The sequence below is a fragment of the Azolla caroliniana genome, unplaced genomic scaffold (genome assembly GCF_043228905.1).
Source record: "Azolla caroliniana isolate FFs.n. ecotype wild unplaced genomic scaffold, voAzoCaro1.0.p SCAF_6, whole genome shotgun sequence".
NCBI lineage: Eukaryota > Viridiplantae > Streptophyta > Polypodiopsida > Salviniales > Salviniaceae > Azolla > Azolla caroliniana.
Window position 1 is genome coordinate 2,391,770 of NW_028230441.1, and position 16,324 is coordinate 2,408,093.

Sequence of the window (16,324 nt, forward strand, 5' to 3'; positions counted from 1 at the left end):
TATAAAGACCATTGAAAGAAAGAGCAAAGGCACGGGTGTAACGGTTTTCTCACAAGAAAGAGTTTGTTCCTTCGTGGAATTCTACGATTGTATTATTGCATACGGGGTTCATAGCTCCTCCCTCGATCAAGTGAGAACCAAGAGAACCTTGTGCTAGTATGCAAGCACATTTGTGGGTCGGACAATGTAAGGTATGAAACGGAGCTAGGCGGATAGCTAGTGTGGATGGAGGGCATGGACATCGCGGATGTATGAAGGGGTGGCACATGCGTCACAGGTTGTGTAAAGAAGGAAGATCAGCGGCACGCAATGAAGAGAAGGGTGTCTCCTTTGTATCCATTCTAAGGGTCCATAGATTTATATATGTATGTATATACATTTGTACACACAACTTACAAGAGAGAGAGAGAGACAAGAAGGGGAAGGAAGTAAGAAAGTAAGAAAGTAGTGAAGGTGAACCGTTTGCCCCCTGCCCCAACTAGATCCTCGTACGGAAGATTCCCTTTTTTCTCATAAAACGGGCCTAGTTTTGTAAATTTCCATAAAAAGTAGATTTCCTATTATTTTCATTAATTTATTGAATGAAGATAGATAACCTAATATAACATATATATGGTAAGGTAGTATATATTGAAGTGGATTTATTTGTTCTTCTTCTCAAAGACATGTTTTATCCCTCTTAATCTCTCATCAATCCCCCTCTTTGATCTGAGAATTAAGCCCCCCCCCCCCTTTAATCACAACCATTAATGCCCATCTCCTTTTAAAATTTTAAATTAATCCACACTCTTTGAGATTCTCGCAATCTTCATCCCTCTTACTTAATCCTGCCACTAATTCCTGACAATCACACCGATACCCTTTCTAATCTCAACATTCAGCTCTCTTAATCATTCCATTAATTCCCATTACTCCCTTCTAATCTCAGCATTGATCCCCTCTTAATCTCTCATTGCTAATGATTGTAAGAATCAGAAGAATGGTGACCAAAATTTTAATATGAGTTCAAATCATCATCATCATCATCACCATATGAATAGTAGTAGTAATAACAAAATGAAGAGCTACATGATGAGCCCAAAACAGATGCCTGCAAGATCAGCTGCAGCTGCAGATGGTTTCCAAAGGAATGGTAGAGCTTGGTAAAAATCATCAGTTAGCAATCAGTGGCTACTTCATTCTTTCTTTTTGATCAAGCAACATTTTTACATACTTCTGTGTGTGTGTGTGTGTGTGTGTGTGTGTGTGTGTGTATAGGTTTGTGGCTACAGAGCTGCAGAGTGATCTGGTAGTGGAAGTTGGAGACATAAGCTTCAATCTGCACAAGGTATCAGACAAAATCATGTGTAAAGAAAATTAAAATGAATGAATTATAAACAGTTAAAAAGATTTCACATCTCCCTGTTTCTTAACGGAAAAAACTGCCACAATACAAATTTTCTTTTTGGCAGTTCCCTCTACTCTCTCGGAGCGGCCGGCTCAACCGTCTCGTGTTCGAATCGCGGGACACCCAGAAAGACCACATCCGGCTGCCGGACATGCCGGGCGGGCCAGAGGCCTTCATAATGGCCTCCAAGTTCTGCTACGGGGTCTCGGTCGACCTCACGCCCGCCAACATAGCGGCACTGAGGTGCGCTTCGGAGTACCTGGAGATGACCGAGGACCTCGGGGAAGGCAACCTCATCTCGAAGACCGAGGCCTTCCTCAGCTTCGTAGTCCTCGCATCGTGGAAGGACTCCATCACCGTGCTGCGGAGCCTCGGCCGGCCGCCGTGTGACCCGACTCTCGGGGCGTGGGCCGAGAAGCTACACATTGTGAGGCGGTGCAGCGAGTCGGTCGCCTGGAAGGCGTGCACCGACCCTAGAGGCCTCGCGTTGGCGTACACCAAAGCCAGGGCAGAATCTAAGAATGGTGAGGATCTCTCATCCAGCTGTTACACTAGTGGTAGTACATTCACCACAAACACTACCTCTACCAATCCTCATGATGATGATGATGATGATGATGATGATGATGCTAATGAGGATCAAGCTAGTGAGACTAATCACAAGAATCACCAGAAGAAGCAGAAGATGAAGGATGCATACAGGAATCATAGCATGATGATGGTGAGCAATGGCAATCAAGTCCCTCAAGATTGGTGGGTTGAGGATCTACTAGAATTGGCCCCACCCTATTTTGTGAAGGTAATGAATGCAATCAAATCCAAAGGGATGAAGCCAGACATAGTTGGGGGAGCAGTGGTAAGATATGGATCGAAATGGGTACCTGGATTAATCGATCACGATCACGATTATGAAGAAGGAGAAGAAGAAGATCATGACACACAATGCATGGAGCATGAGGTAACTGCATTGATATTAGATGACAAGATTTGTTTCAATATAGAACCAAATGGCAATGGTCATCATGCCCATTATTCAGTTAATGGCTCATTAACTAAAGAAGCTTCGAGTTCGGTGAAGAAAGACCATCCATATAGAATTCAAAGCAGTGGTAATTTGCAGGGATTAAAGCACAGAACTATGGTGGAAGGGCTAGTAGGATTGCTGCCCAATGAGAAAGATTTATGTAGCTACAAAGTGCCTTGTGGGTTCTTGCTAAAGTTACTAAGGATAGGGAACCTGTTAGGTGTGAGTGAGGAGTGTAGACAAGAAGTGGAAAGAAGGGTTGGGTTGCAATTAGATGAAGCTAATGTGGGTGATTTGCTCATCCCATCTCTACTACTAACCAATGGTGGGCTTCCAAAGGTAGGGGAGGTTAATTTAGGGGGTCATTTAGTTTCTTTGGAGGGGGACAAAGAAGGAGATAGGTATCTTCATCACATCATGTTTGATGTAGACTTAGTGCATCGGCTTGTCACGATCTTCCTTTCACACCTTACGCATGATGGCGCGGAATCTGGCCATGGTGCTATACCGGAACCTTGCACACGCGGTGATATGCCGGGGTATCCACCCGGGAGTACCTTTGAGTTTCCAAGTGACCATGCTAGAACAACAACAACAACAACAACAACTACTACTACTACTACTATTAATATGTCCGTGGACAAATATTCTCATGACCGGCATGAGGGCGACTCGAAGTATTCGAAATTGAATCGGGTTGGGAAACTTTTGGATGACTACCTTGCGGAAGTGGCCCGAGATACACACCTCCCTATCTCTAAACTCCGAGTTCTTGCCGAGATGCTTCCTGACACCGCACGCTCTTGCCATGATGGGCTCTATGGTGCCATCGATACTTACTTGAAGGTAAAACTCTACTCTCATGTGAATGAACTAAATCCAATTATTTGCTAATATAAGGCCCCATTAAATAAGTCTCAAAGTACTCATTCCTCAACCCAAACCTGGGTAGGGAATGGGATATTGCCCAACAATTTCTCTTGTGTACCCTCTATTTAACTTAGTTGAGTGCATCAAGAGGCCACAAACTTGTCTCTCACCTCATCTAGGTACTTAAGGTCCATGCCACATCTACATACCTTCCGACTTATCTTGTGATGTCTAGTTCAAGCTACTTGAAAGAGAAACAAACCTAGTGTGGGATTTTATATATTTCACAATAATGTTGCACTTAGAAAACGTTTATGCACAATGTCGTGAGGTTAATATTGGTTCAATATAGATAATTATAGTCAATATTCCAATGACATGCACACACAAAAATCATATCGATGCATTGAAACTTTATTGGATATAGATCGACAAAATTGAACCTAATGCTTTTGCAACATTACAGTTGTTTGTTCAAGTTTCGAGCAATGGCTTTCATTTTGTGGTCACAGTAAATAACTCTTTATTCTTAGTTTGAGATCAAAGTTTGAATGTTGTCTTTGGCAACATTGACATTGACTATTTTTCGATGACGCAAGACTCTTTACATTTTAGAGGTCATGCACATTAACAATCTGCTCCTAAAAGATATGAATATTCAAATTTAGCATTGATTAACATTGACATATTGTCTCATAGTATTAGGGACAAGGTAGCGAACCAATACCTAATATGTCAAACGACTATATTATGCTACACATAATAATGGATAAGCATGGTATTGGAAATTTCAATGGACCTTAGTTAGCATTTGGATTAACACTAACGGTATTAGTAATATCCTAATGCTATTGGGTGATTAATGGAGTAGCAAACAATATTTGGATAAAATCATCAACTAATGAGGGTACATCAATAAACATGCAAACACTATTTTGACAAATATGTCAAAAATTTTATATTACGTTATGCATAATGATGAGTAGTCATACCATTGGGTACCACAATGTATTCGCATATAATACCCACAAAGGAAAAGATGTTAATAATGCCTAACTGTATATTGAGATCATAACTTTCGTCATAATGAATACATATTTTATGACGCATGTGAAGTTTAATTTTTTCGTACACTTGTATAACCTATACTAGAATGATATATCTATGTATGTGTCGTTGAAAATAGAAACCAATATTCTAATCTCCCCGTAAACAAATCCTAACTAAAAGTAAAACAAGTTCATTTTGTGTGGTCAATATTGACCAATAATGGTGCTAAATTTATCATTTTGTTGTTGTCAAAATTAAAAATAATATGGGGTCATGTTCAAAAGTGAAGATAGATATATAATATTAGAATAAGATTTAATCCAAAATCCAAGCCTTTTTATGTATGGACTAACATACTTTAGTTTAGAGGTAACCTAGTTTCCAACTAGCAACACCTTCAACTTAGACAACACATCTTTTAGTTCTATTCATATTTGGGTGTGTTTGTTTACATTTGTTTGTTCAACTTTCTATTGTAAGTATTTTGCAAATGTTGATACTCTTAGAAGTTAGAATAAATGTGTTAATCTTGATACAACCTTGGGAAAAAAGAAAATACACATCCTCGGCTTTGGAACTTGTATGGTGGTAGTTGTTTGTTATAATCAAGCACAATTCTAAAGGCATATCCTTTTCAATTTGTGCATACCTCTAACTTACAACTGATTTGAAAATATTATGGTGCATTGTCTGTTGCATATGTAAAAAAGTTTTCCATGTTTCGGAAATTTGTCACTTCTTTGTTTTTGTGCTTGTTTGGTTACTTTTTAAGATTAGCTTCCTTTTCAACATTTCCAACATCAAGAAAAAGGACTACACCAAAATACGTTTACCATGCCTAAGATGTACAAATATTTAGCAAAGGAGTATATATAGATAAGGCAAAACAAAATAAAGAAACAATGTTGAACACGAGAAAGGGAATGGTCTAGAACCTAAATGCTTTTTGAAAAACTTTTAGTGCCACATAACAATATGTCCATATCCATTGGGATGTGAAGGCTTCTTCCACATGCCAAGTCGACCAATTTTGACAATCATGCCTCACAATTATTACTTTATGATTCTTTGCTTTTGGAAAAGTTTATTCTACTTTTGTAACATTGCTTCCTTGTTATCAATGCCCTTACATATGCCCTTTTGTGGTTGTAACTGTCCAATCAAATAGTAAATTCCCAAGTAACGGTGAACTGATCAGCCATGTCCTAGTCAAGCTTTCCATTCACTGTAGATAGGAATAAAATGCCTCGAAGTTCATCAAGATTCCCAAAATTTTAAACATTTTTAGTTTGACTAATTTTGGATTAGAAATGGTGATGGTTTCAAGTTTCAACAACATTACCAAATTACTCAAACTATTATTAGGAGGGTTATCAACATTTTCATAAGCCCTAGTAGCCCATTCAACCCTCATAGGAAGGTTACTACACACATCAAAATGTTGTATTGCCTTTCATGATAATGTTCTCAAAAAGTAGTTCTGATGGATGTTCTAGAAAAAGAGAAACAAAACCTTTCATAGGCAATCACAGGAAAGTTACCTACATTTTCAAAGACACTTTGCGTAAGTTTTTGTGATAATAACGTAAGTGACAAAAGCTCCTCATTTTCAGAATTTTGGAAAATCATTGCTATGCTTATTGTGTGACTAGGTCATTACATTGAATCACCAATATTGTTGCTCATGTAGGCACATCCAACAATAGGGGACACCGAGCGACGACAATTGAGTGGGGTCATGAATTGCCAGAAGTTATCATTGAATGCTTGCATGCACGCAGTGCAAAACGAACGGTTACCACTACGTCTTGTGATACAAATCCTCTTTTATGAGCACGTGAAGCTCTACAATGCTACAATGGTCACTCGCCATGACCATACAGATGGGAAAAATGTTCATACACGTTCACTCTCATACACCAAGAACATGGACGACACTGTAATCTACGATCCACATTCACCTAATGTGAACACTACTCATAGTGCCTACTACCACAATGGTGATGCCCTCTCCACTGAACTCCACCTTCTCAAGGTTGACGTGGAGTCCATCAAGGCTAAATATGTTGAACTCTCAGCTGATTATGTGGCTCTCCAACGACTCATCTTCCAAGGCTCGACACTAAGCAACATTCATAAGTCTAACGACAATGTGACTGACCGAGGTGTTGTGGTTTCACACACTAGTCCATCCGTGAGTCGTCGCCAGCTTAACATGCCACGGCCAATGTCCAGTAATGGAGGCCGTCGTATGAGTGGTATTAGCAATGGACTTCGTAAACTTGGACATTTGTTTACATCCCGCATTTCCATCGATTCTGATTCCACTAACAATAATTTCAATCATGAATCATGTACCTCGAATCAACGCTTTGGACGTAGACGAAGAAATTCTATGTCATAGACATTATGTTCACCATGTATGTAAAGTTCTTAAATCCTATGGTTTTTGATTAAAACTTTTCTTCCATTCCATATATTTATGTACATATGAACTTGCACTTGGTTTGGGGACTTTTTCAAGTGATTCCATAACTCACAAACATTTCGATGTGACTTTTTCAAGTCATTCTAAATGGTTATTTATCTTGTATTTCATTCATGTATTATCCTCAACGTAGTTCCTTCATAACAATGTGGCATAAAATATTGGTACATTTCCACAATGGGATGTTTCATTGTAGTAGTAGCCTTGAAATGATTTCTTCCGGAATGACATTCATATGGACTTATAAAAACTCCCTCATCCATGTTATACTTGCCTAGTCATGTCGCTTGGATATTGTCCACTACATCCATTTTTCTTTCAAAAAGCCTTTCATCCTATCAAGAAATGTGGACAACTTTAGGGGAAATAAAACATGTGGGCCAAGTATAGACAAAGCTTCATTACCGAGAAAGATACTTTGGGGGAATGTGACAAATAAGAGGTCTTGTATGTGACCCCTTTTTGTAAACGTACATTTTGTTCATAGAGCACCAAGCCTTGTCAATGATATTTTAGACATGAGCACCTAAACTGAACACCAAAGGCTTTGTCTAACTGATGTAATGTATTGATACCTTTACCAATTGAGATGTTTTGATATGTGTTGTTGTTTTTTAACAAGTGTAAAGTCTGATTCCTTTTGACATATATACCCAATTGAGCACGTTGAAGAGCTTGGAATTAGTGATGTAAAGTCCCAGTCCTTTGCAGTCTAGATGCCAATTTCTAAAATTAAATTTGGAAGATTGTCACAACTCTACCATTGCTTTCAAATGGTTTAGGGTGATCTTGTTAATATTTGGCTAGATCAACTATAAGTCCGTCCCCTTCACGTGCACCACATTAGATTGAGTACATATATGTAGGAAATAGTGTTTTAAAAAAACAAATGAGATTTACATTGATTATCTAAGCATATCCCTAAGTTGTTGCATTTAGTATAACAATAGCTTATGTTGACATTGGCATTGACTTTGGATATCCAAGAGCTCATCACCTAATGGTGTATATATTAATAATGCATTACACCTAGAGATTATAAGAATTAATGGAAAAAAGCCCTTTGTCGTTGGGCATCAGCTAACCCATACATACGGTAAAAGATCTTAATGTTTGGTAAAGTTGTATCCCATGCTTCTAATCCCTTGTTATCCACTTGTTGCAAAATCTTCACCAAAATTTGCTCCATGAGAGCATCAAAGTGAGATTTAAGCAAAATAGAAGAGTTGAAGTGTAATATGGACTTGCCACTTAATGATTTATACATACAAATAAGGAAGTGGTTTGAAGACCCCACATCATACGAAGTGTTGTTGGTAAAAAACTTGTCAAAGCATTCTCCAAAATTGCATATGAGTTTTTATGCAGCACATCCCTAGGGTTGTCTATGGAAACCTTTTGTTTAGGTTCTCCAAACTCACGAAAACCTCAAGAATTTGATGGATTTACAACCTAAACCAATGAATTGAGTTCAAATTGTATGATTAAATACTATATCTCTAAATTGTTGTTGCCAAGCAGCTTTATTACGAGAGTTATCCTTGTTCTTGAACTACTTTGACAAGTAGTATCATGAGTAGTGGGTAGAAGTGTAATGCATGGCATCAATGTTGCTCGTTTAAGTCAGGATGTATGTAATATTGCATGAAACATTAATATAATGATGATTTCTACAACATAATATTATAGAGATTTTTAGTAATATTATACATATTTTTATCCTAAAGGTTCACATTTGTTGGTTGATATGTGAGGTTATAAGTTCGAACCTCACATATGACTATTGCAATACGATTTAAGTTTGTTTTCATGATGCCGTCTATATGTATTTGTTCAACACCCTTCAACCTTTTGGAGCTCCCCAATTCTTCACTTAAACAACTAAATTCTAACATTATATTGGGGAGCTCCAAATTCTAACTTTTATGAAGCAATTGTTTCCATACCAATATCCCCCCCATCAACTGTGATGAGGTCTATATGTATTTCTTTAACTCATTTTCTCAACACCATTAAGCCTTTTGGAGTTCCTGAATTCTTCACTTAAACAATTAAATTCTAACATAATAGTGCACTTTTATGAAGCAATTGTTTACATACCAATGCCCCCCCATGAATTGAGATGAATTAATGTTCATGTCCCCTATTCTTGATGTCATATTGAACGAAGATAAAAGAGATTTTCCATGAATATAAGAGAAAACAAGATTCACCCAATTGAAGAGAAAGAGAATTGATGAAAAACACGATATGCATCCCACAAATTTTTTTGAGTAGGTGTGTGAATGACAATGGAGGGTTCCTTGTTTCCATTAATGCTAACTACCTCAACTACCAATTTGAGCTTGTGGTCTTGTTACAAAGCTCTTTCCAAAAACTTTCTAAGTCTTGTCTTTGTGTCATTACACACGTGCACACACATAGCAATAATAAAAATGAATTCTTCTTTCTCTCATTCTTTTAATTGTAATTAGTTTACCTAAAAGGTAAGTTGTTGGACTAGAATTGGAATATGATCTCTATCTCATCCTTTGAACCATTTTGAACATGCTATTTAAAAACCCATCATGTAGATCTCAAATAACAATGGTCAAAACTTGTCGAAACTTTGATAAATACTTCAAGTTGTATGAGCAATAGTTCATTGAATAAACCTATGGGTACTCTCTCTCTTATCATAATTAGCTCAACCTAGTGATAATTTGTTACAATATTAGCACTATATCTTCCGTTCGAAATCCAATCTCTCACCTCTCTATTACTTCATGTATATCTCTTAGTAAACTAGATGCCACTGTCAAATGTAGGGGTTGAACCCATGATCTCCTAGTCTCCATAGGGCAAACTTACCAACTGAGCTACATCCATCTAGGCTCCCTCCCTCTCTCTCTCTCTCTCTCTCTCTCTCTCTCTCCACCAAGAAGGGTGAACAACATATGTGGATTATTTTCACATAAAGACTTTTTATTAGAGAGTATGAACCCCCTTTGAAGGAGTCCCAAACAATGCATGTTTATTTTGTCCCATATGTGAAATTTGGCCCCCTCATTGATAAATAATCTATTCGAGACACGTGTGAGGAAACTTATTGATTGTGCATTTTTTGCCCTAAACAAGTGATGAAGTCTATCTGTCTGATGGTTGAAGGATGTTTTCCCATCCAATAATAACCATTCTTGTTGGAATCCAAACATCTTCATTTGATGCTCTAGGACTAGTGGTTCCACATATTATATGAAAAATATAGACTTACAAAAGCATATCCATGAAAAACATCAAACCTCTCCATTATTAGGCGAAAGAACATTGGAAATCAGTAAAAATCATTTATCATTGTAAGTTGTAACTAATAAATACTATCGCATCCAAAAATAACAAAATTTATTGAAGAAATGATTCCTCAAAGGCATGTTCTTTATTACCTACAACCTGTAGTTATTCCCTATGTAGAGGGCTGGATATCTTTGTAATTTTACAACAAAATTACAACCTTCAAGGTGAAGTTCAGGGATTTTCCCCTCTCCTACTGTGTGTTGTCTTTATAGGCCCACACCAATACAAAATATTGAAAGGTTACAAGTTGAAGTTTTAACCTCGAAATATTTAAATGAAGTTAACCTCGAAATGGAAAGGGTGTTTCCATCCATTCTATGTGAAAGGTTTTGCTGCACAAAACTCAAATAAAATACACGATAACAAGAGCTATAAAAATATAGATCTTCACGGAAATGTACAATCAGTGACATAGGAGACAACTACAGTAATATCATCCATTTTCCCACCGGAGAAATGAAAACCAGCATCTTGGGCAGCGGCTGAGAAAGGTGTTTGTCGATGTCGATCCTTTGCATGTTCCCTCGCCATATATGCAATCTTCTGGGCGGTGATATCTGGACTAAGGCCGCATATGGTGGATTGCAAAACTATTGCTGCCATCTCTGTAGCATACAAGTTATCAAACAGCCCATCGGTGCCTGCAACAATCACATCGCCCTCGGCAACATCGACAACAAATAGCTGTAGCCAAATGTTGCATAGAGAAGATGAGCTTATTGGCAAAATATTTATCTATTGATATTACACACATATACATCCATACGTACCAATGGACAAATTGAAGGACGAACATATGGCTGGATGGATGTATGCATGCATGTATGGATGGATGGATGGATGGATGAATGTATTTATGTATGTATGTGTGGATGGATGAATGCATGTATTTATGTATGTATGGATGCATGTGTGGATGGATGGATGGATGCATGTTATGTATGAGTGATTTTCATAACCTTCCCTCTCTAATTCTGAGTTTTCCTATCCCTATACATAATATTAAAGAGAAGGAGTCCATTCCAACAAATAACAGGCCAACATATACAGATGGAAGTGGTCTTAAAAATCATGATAGAGTCCAGACATAAAATGTTCTAGAATTAACAGGAACTATATGGAATGGTTCGTTGAGATCAATAAGAAATTTAGAGCAAGAATAAATGTCTCCATGTTTATGTGTAACACCACCTCTTACTACATAAGCATATTATAAATCTTAACTTCAAATCTGCGAAGCATTTCAAATATAAAAATGATATGACTTATTTCAAATGACTTATTTTTTGTTATAGTTCTTCAAGGAAATGGTATGCAACGTCCCCTTGTTCATATATTCCCTTGTGTGGTATGCATACTGAGTGTGACATAACCACTGTGCAATGGTAATTTGCAACTATCATGTCCCCATCTCTCTGCAAGGGAGATATGTCTGCACCTTCATGTACATCACTCACTCCAGCCCTTTATCCCATGGACAAACATGACCATTCCAGAAAAGCATCTTCATATCGATGGAGTCTGATCATCTGACACAGAAAAACTAAAGGTACGAACACAATTTCTGTGGGTTCATTGCTTGAGATGCAGAATGCTCTTAGAAAAGCAATCAGAAATGCAATCCATTCGGCAGGTTGATACCATATAGCCAGCTATACATCTACATAAAGGAACTAGATTCCCTAGAGTCAGAAATATGCCGACTGCTATTTCGGCCAATTCTAAAATAGACAAGTGGAAGTTTGCCTGAAATTTGCTCATATATATTCCTTCCATATCTTCCAGTGTGCAATTTTCTAAGTCAATCTAGCCATCACTCTCAAAAAGTGGTAATTCTTCAAGATTTGATTGTGATCACAAACAACATTGGTTGGCAAACCATACATCCTTGCACATCTTTGTGTGTGTAACCTGGAAGGCATTATATCCACGAATAGTGAAGAGCCTGGCAAACTCCATGTAGATGCTTTTCCATTTGCCATGAGGGATGTAGAAAGGATGGAAGAGTCTACCTACTTTGAGGCATTTCACCTTTATCAACTTGCCATTTCTGGCATTGCCACCCATCCTTCTTAATTAATTTTCAAGACATGTGGTTCTAGAAGTAGGTTTGGTCAAGTATTTCATTTAGTGAGAGTTTAGTCTGAGACCATTCAAATTTAACTTTTCTTAAGTCTTGGTCTTGATCTTGCCCTATGTTCTTGACATCTTCTTGAGGGTGCACCTAAATGTTGCAGACATCGTGCCCAACATAACCCAAAACGTTTAAGGTACTTTGGGTTCCAAGACCTTAAACTTAGTAAAGCAGTGCAAATTCACATTCTTGTGATACCCATTACATTACACTAAAGTATGAAATAAGGAAAAAAACGGTTGCATTCTATTCATGTGTATGTATAACCACTAACATGATATGTATGATTATGTCCATGTATAACAATCAGATACTCAGAATCAAAGACTTAAGAGCATACTCTGGGAAGCTTCCCAAAGAAGGAAACATATTTCCTCTTACTGAACTCTTTGCTCTTCAAGGTCCAAACATAATATCCCAAGCCAAATCATTCAGTGCCCCTTACTTTAGTCCACCACTCTCCTCCATTTTCTCTAGTCTCGCCAGTCATTCCATTGTATGTCCATGATACAGTCCACAACAAGTGCCAATATCTAACACAGTTACAATCTGTGCAGAATATGCTTATACGGCCCTAAAACCACTAGCCTATAGCTCTGATATTTTCTTTTAAATCAATATCTTCCTTTGGTTTTTAAATTCCCCTGCTACTTCAAGCTTACAAAAGCTTCTTCATCCTTTTGAAAAATATGCTTACTCTCTCCTAAGCTCTTGATCTACTTCGGTCTAAGATTCCTATTGGAAGGGACCTACTGACGGAAAAACATATGCACATGTTTTCCATAGTTTGATCACATAATATGCACAGATAAATATATTTAGGCAAGGCCTACTCTCGCAGATGTTTTGTGCACCCAATATAAAACCATGTTTAACAAGACGCATCGCTAAGAGAAACAGAGCAGTGTTTCACATAAAATATATATATATATATGTGTGTCCAAATATGATCACATGATTTATAAATTGCACACATAAATAATTAAGATGAGGCCAATTCTGACAGATGTTTGTGAACTGAACATAAACCGATTTTCTTTTAAATAGCAAATGGTAGGACTTTCAACAAAGAGAAAATACAACAGTAAGCTCACGTGGAGACAAACCTCAGCGGAAGATACAGGATCGCCACCATGGCTTTCCAGCTGATAAGGTAGATTGAAAGTATGCTGTTGTACAGGAGACTTAAAGACCAGATGCCCATTTCTCAGAACAAGAAACCCACTATCTCCCACATTTACTGCTTGTAAACCCTGTAAAAAAGACTTGTATCTCATCTCACTATCATATTCATTACATGAATTGATATTTGTTAAAATATCACAGTGAATAATGTGGCCAGTGCAAACTAAATACTTTGGGCCTTGAGGTATGAAGTCATATTGCACAAGAAAGCACTAACACTTTCTTATGTGCATAAGAAAGTATCTTACATAATCCGAGAGAGCAAGTATGCAAGCCGTAGATGATCCCCTACAAGTGGTTTTGGAATGAGCTTTCTTCAGAACACGAGCGGTATCCACACAACCCATAGGCTCTTCTAGAGCAGCAATTAATGATTCGCTCATGAGTCGTCGAGCATATTCCCCAGCATCAACCCCCATATCGGCCCATGCCCCCACTCCATCAGCTACACCAATTACTTGTTTATCGGGGCAAATGAAATAGGCATCTTCTCCTCCCGAAAATTCCTTATCAGGATGAGGAAAATAACATGCGCCAGAGAAAAGCCGCAAACCCTTGCTATTTAAACTTCTACAGTGCATATAAAGATCAAGTTGATAATCAAGAAAGGTTTTCTGGGCAAGCTGTGATATTAAAACTAGAATAAATTTTACACAAACATAGAAATGTGAAGAATAACCTTGTGAGGGTTCACGCATAAACATGTTACATAGTACATGAGTTCAATGGAAGCGTTTTTAAAAGTCCTTTGTTTACACACCATGTACATATAAAATCTCTTTAAAAGGGTACATGTTTCAGATTGAGCTGAAAAAGGCTGCTTCTTTATTTATAAAAAGACCATAAACAATGGGTTCTTTCTAATCATCCTATTTGACAGAAGCTTTAGATAAAAAGGGTCTAACACAATTTCAATAGAAAAGGGTGAATTTGATTCATGGAAAAAATGCAACTGAATGGTTATAGACATCATATTTCAAACAAGATCATGAACAAAAGTCCATTTTATTGAGGGACATACACAGGATTCAATAGTGAACAGCGCATTTTCTTCATGAAAAATCCAGATGTAGCGCCTTCAGAGGAGAGAAATTGCATAAAACAGTGCAGTTTTGTTTCTTGAAAAAACACAGTAATCTGCTTTCTTTATAGGAATTGAAACGTAATTGATATGGAAGGAGGTTTACATGAATGCCCCAAGTAAATAACACAAACCTGGTTGAAGCTTTCTTCCGGATGACCGAGACGACATTGAGTGGAGAAGACTCAAATAGCGAATCCAGTTGCTTGAGAGCATTGACTCCATAATTAATGCATTGAACAGCATTTTGGAGCAAACCATTGATGGACGATAGATATGGCTGAGCATATAGAAATTTGAAAGTTGCTCTTGCGGACCCTAAGAGCTCAACATCATAAAGTTCAACCTTACATTCTTCTACATTTTCTACATCGTCCGCCTCTTCAAATTCACATCCCTTCACCATCCCAAACCTCATACCTAGCTCCACATCAAAGTTTTGTGAACCCTCTTTCCATATCGAGTTCTTATGTGATTTTGACAACCCGATGATTGCGAAAGTTGTTGCATATTCGGGTTCGATTTCTTCTATACACATTGTATGGTGGAACCTTGCATCAAGTTTATGAATCTTTTGTCCGCTACTGGTTACGCCACATTGCAAGATAGAGGAGACATTTGAAGGATTGTTGACGATCAGGGCTGGTTTCACACCTGCCCGTTTCTTCTCCTCCAAATGGAGTTGGAAAAAAGTCGAGAACCCAAAGCATTGCAAGACTTGGCCATGTACAGAAGGGGTAGCGAAAACACGAGAAATTGCATCCGATAACGAAAAGGGCTTACCTGAAGAGTCGCTACTTTCAGAGGAAGACGATGATTTTCTACCCGGAAATTTCCACGAAGAATCGAACTGAAAATTGCTCTTGAATGAGCCGGGGGAGAAAGTGTAATGGGAAGAAAACTTGGTGAGAAAGAGGGAGTTGCTGGATTTCTTGATTAAGGTCTTGAATCTGCTCATCAGGTTTTAAGGGGGGCGAGAATCGTTTTTAAACAAAGCAAGGGCAGAGGGGGGGCATGATCATGGTGATGAAAAGTGGGCCTGGGTATCCTTCTTTCTTTTCTTATTAATGTGATCTTCAAAATGTTAATTCAAGGGGCAGAGAAGAGAAGAGAAGAGGATGGGGGGGATCCATAGCTGCTGTCCCTTTTCTGTGTTGTGAATCGTGATGATGATGAAGAAGAAGAAACAGAGAGGAGGAAAAGGAGGACACAGAGACAACGTGTAGAAATTTTGTTTGTTGTTGTTCACCTATATATATGTATACATACATATGTATATCATTATATGTACATAATATACATATTACATACTACTACTACGAATAATAATAATACAAATACCCTGCCCTCCCCTGTTCCTGCCTCTGCCCCTGCCCCTGCCCCTCTCATACATACATACATACATACATACATACATACATACATACATACATACATACATACATACATACATAGTGATATATGTTCTCATAAACTAAACAAAACGTGTGCCATCATCCTCCATACATACTCTCTCTCTTATTGGCTATATATATAAATTGAGGAAAGTTTTGGCCACCGGAGCCTTGGTGGGCCTTGCCCTGTGCACCCACCCCCAGATAGATAGATAGATAGATACGGGGGGGGGGGGTCTTCGTTGCCCCAAATGTAATGCCATTTTGACCCGGGGGGTCTCGTCATGGGCCCTCATCATCCCCCACCCCACCCCCAACGTGTGGCCAGCAACCCCCCCCCCCCCCCCCCCCCCTCCCTCCCTCATTGCCTCCTCCTCC

The 16,324-nt window shown here is 38.2% G+C and overlaps 2 protein-coding genes across 2 annotated transcripts; one reads left to right on the plus strand and one right to left on the minus strand.

Moving 5' to 3' along the window:
* The first annotated feature begins 789 nt into the window (after positions 1-789).
* Positions 790-6,808, plus strand: LOC147862548 (root phototropism protein 3-like). Its single transcript, XM_087321245.1, has 4 exons — positions 790-1,142; positions 1,258-1,327; positions 1,452-3,257; positions 6,022-6,808. The coding sequence occupies exons 1-4, from the start codon at positions 1,000-1,002 to the stop codon at positions 6,733-6,735; spliced, it is 2,733 nt and encodes a 910-aa protein (XP_087177371.1). The 5' UTR covers positions 790-999; the 3' UTR covers positions 6,736-6,808.
* Positions 6,809-10,183: 3,375 nt separating this feature from the next.
* Positions 10,184-15,601, minus strand: LOC147862549 (putative protein phosphatase 2C 80). Its single transcript, XM_087320976.1, has 4 exons — positions 14,687-15,601; positions 13,720-14,041; positions 13,393-13,539; positions 10,184-10,836 (listed from the first exon to the last, which is right to left on the minus strand). The coding sequence occupies exons 1-4, from the start codon at positions 15,508-15,510 to the stop codon at positions 10,540-10,542; spliced, it is 1,590 nt and encodes a 529-aa protein (XP_087177102.1). The 5' UTR covers positions 15,511-15,601; the 3' UTR covers positions 10,184-10,539.
* Positions 15,602-16,324: the final 723 nt, after the last annotated feature.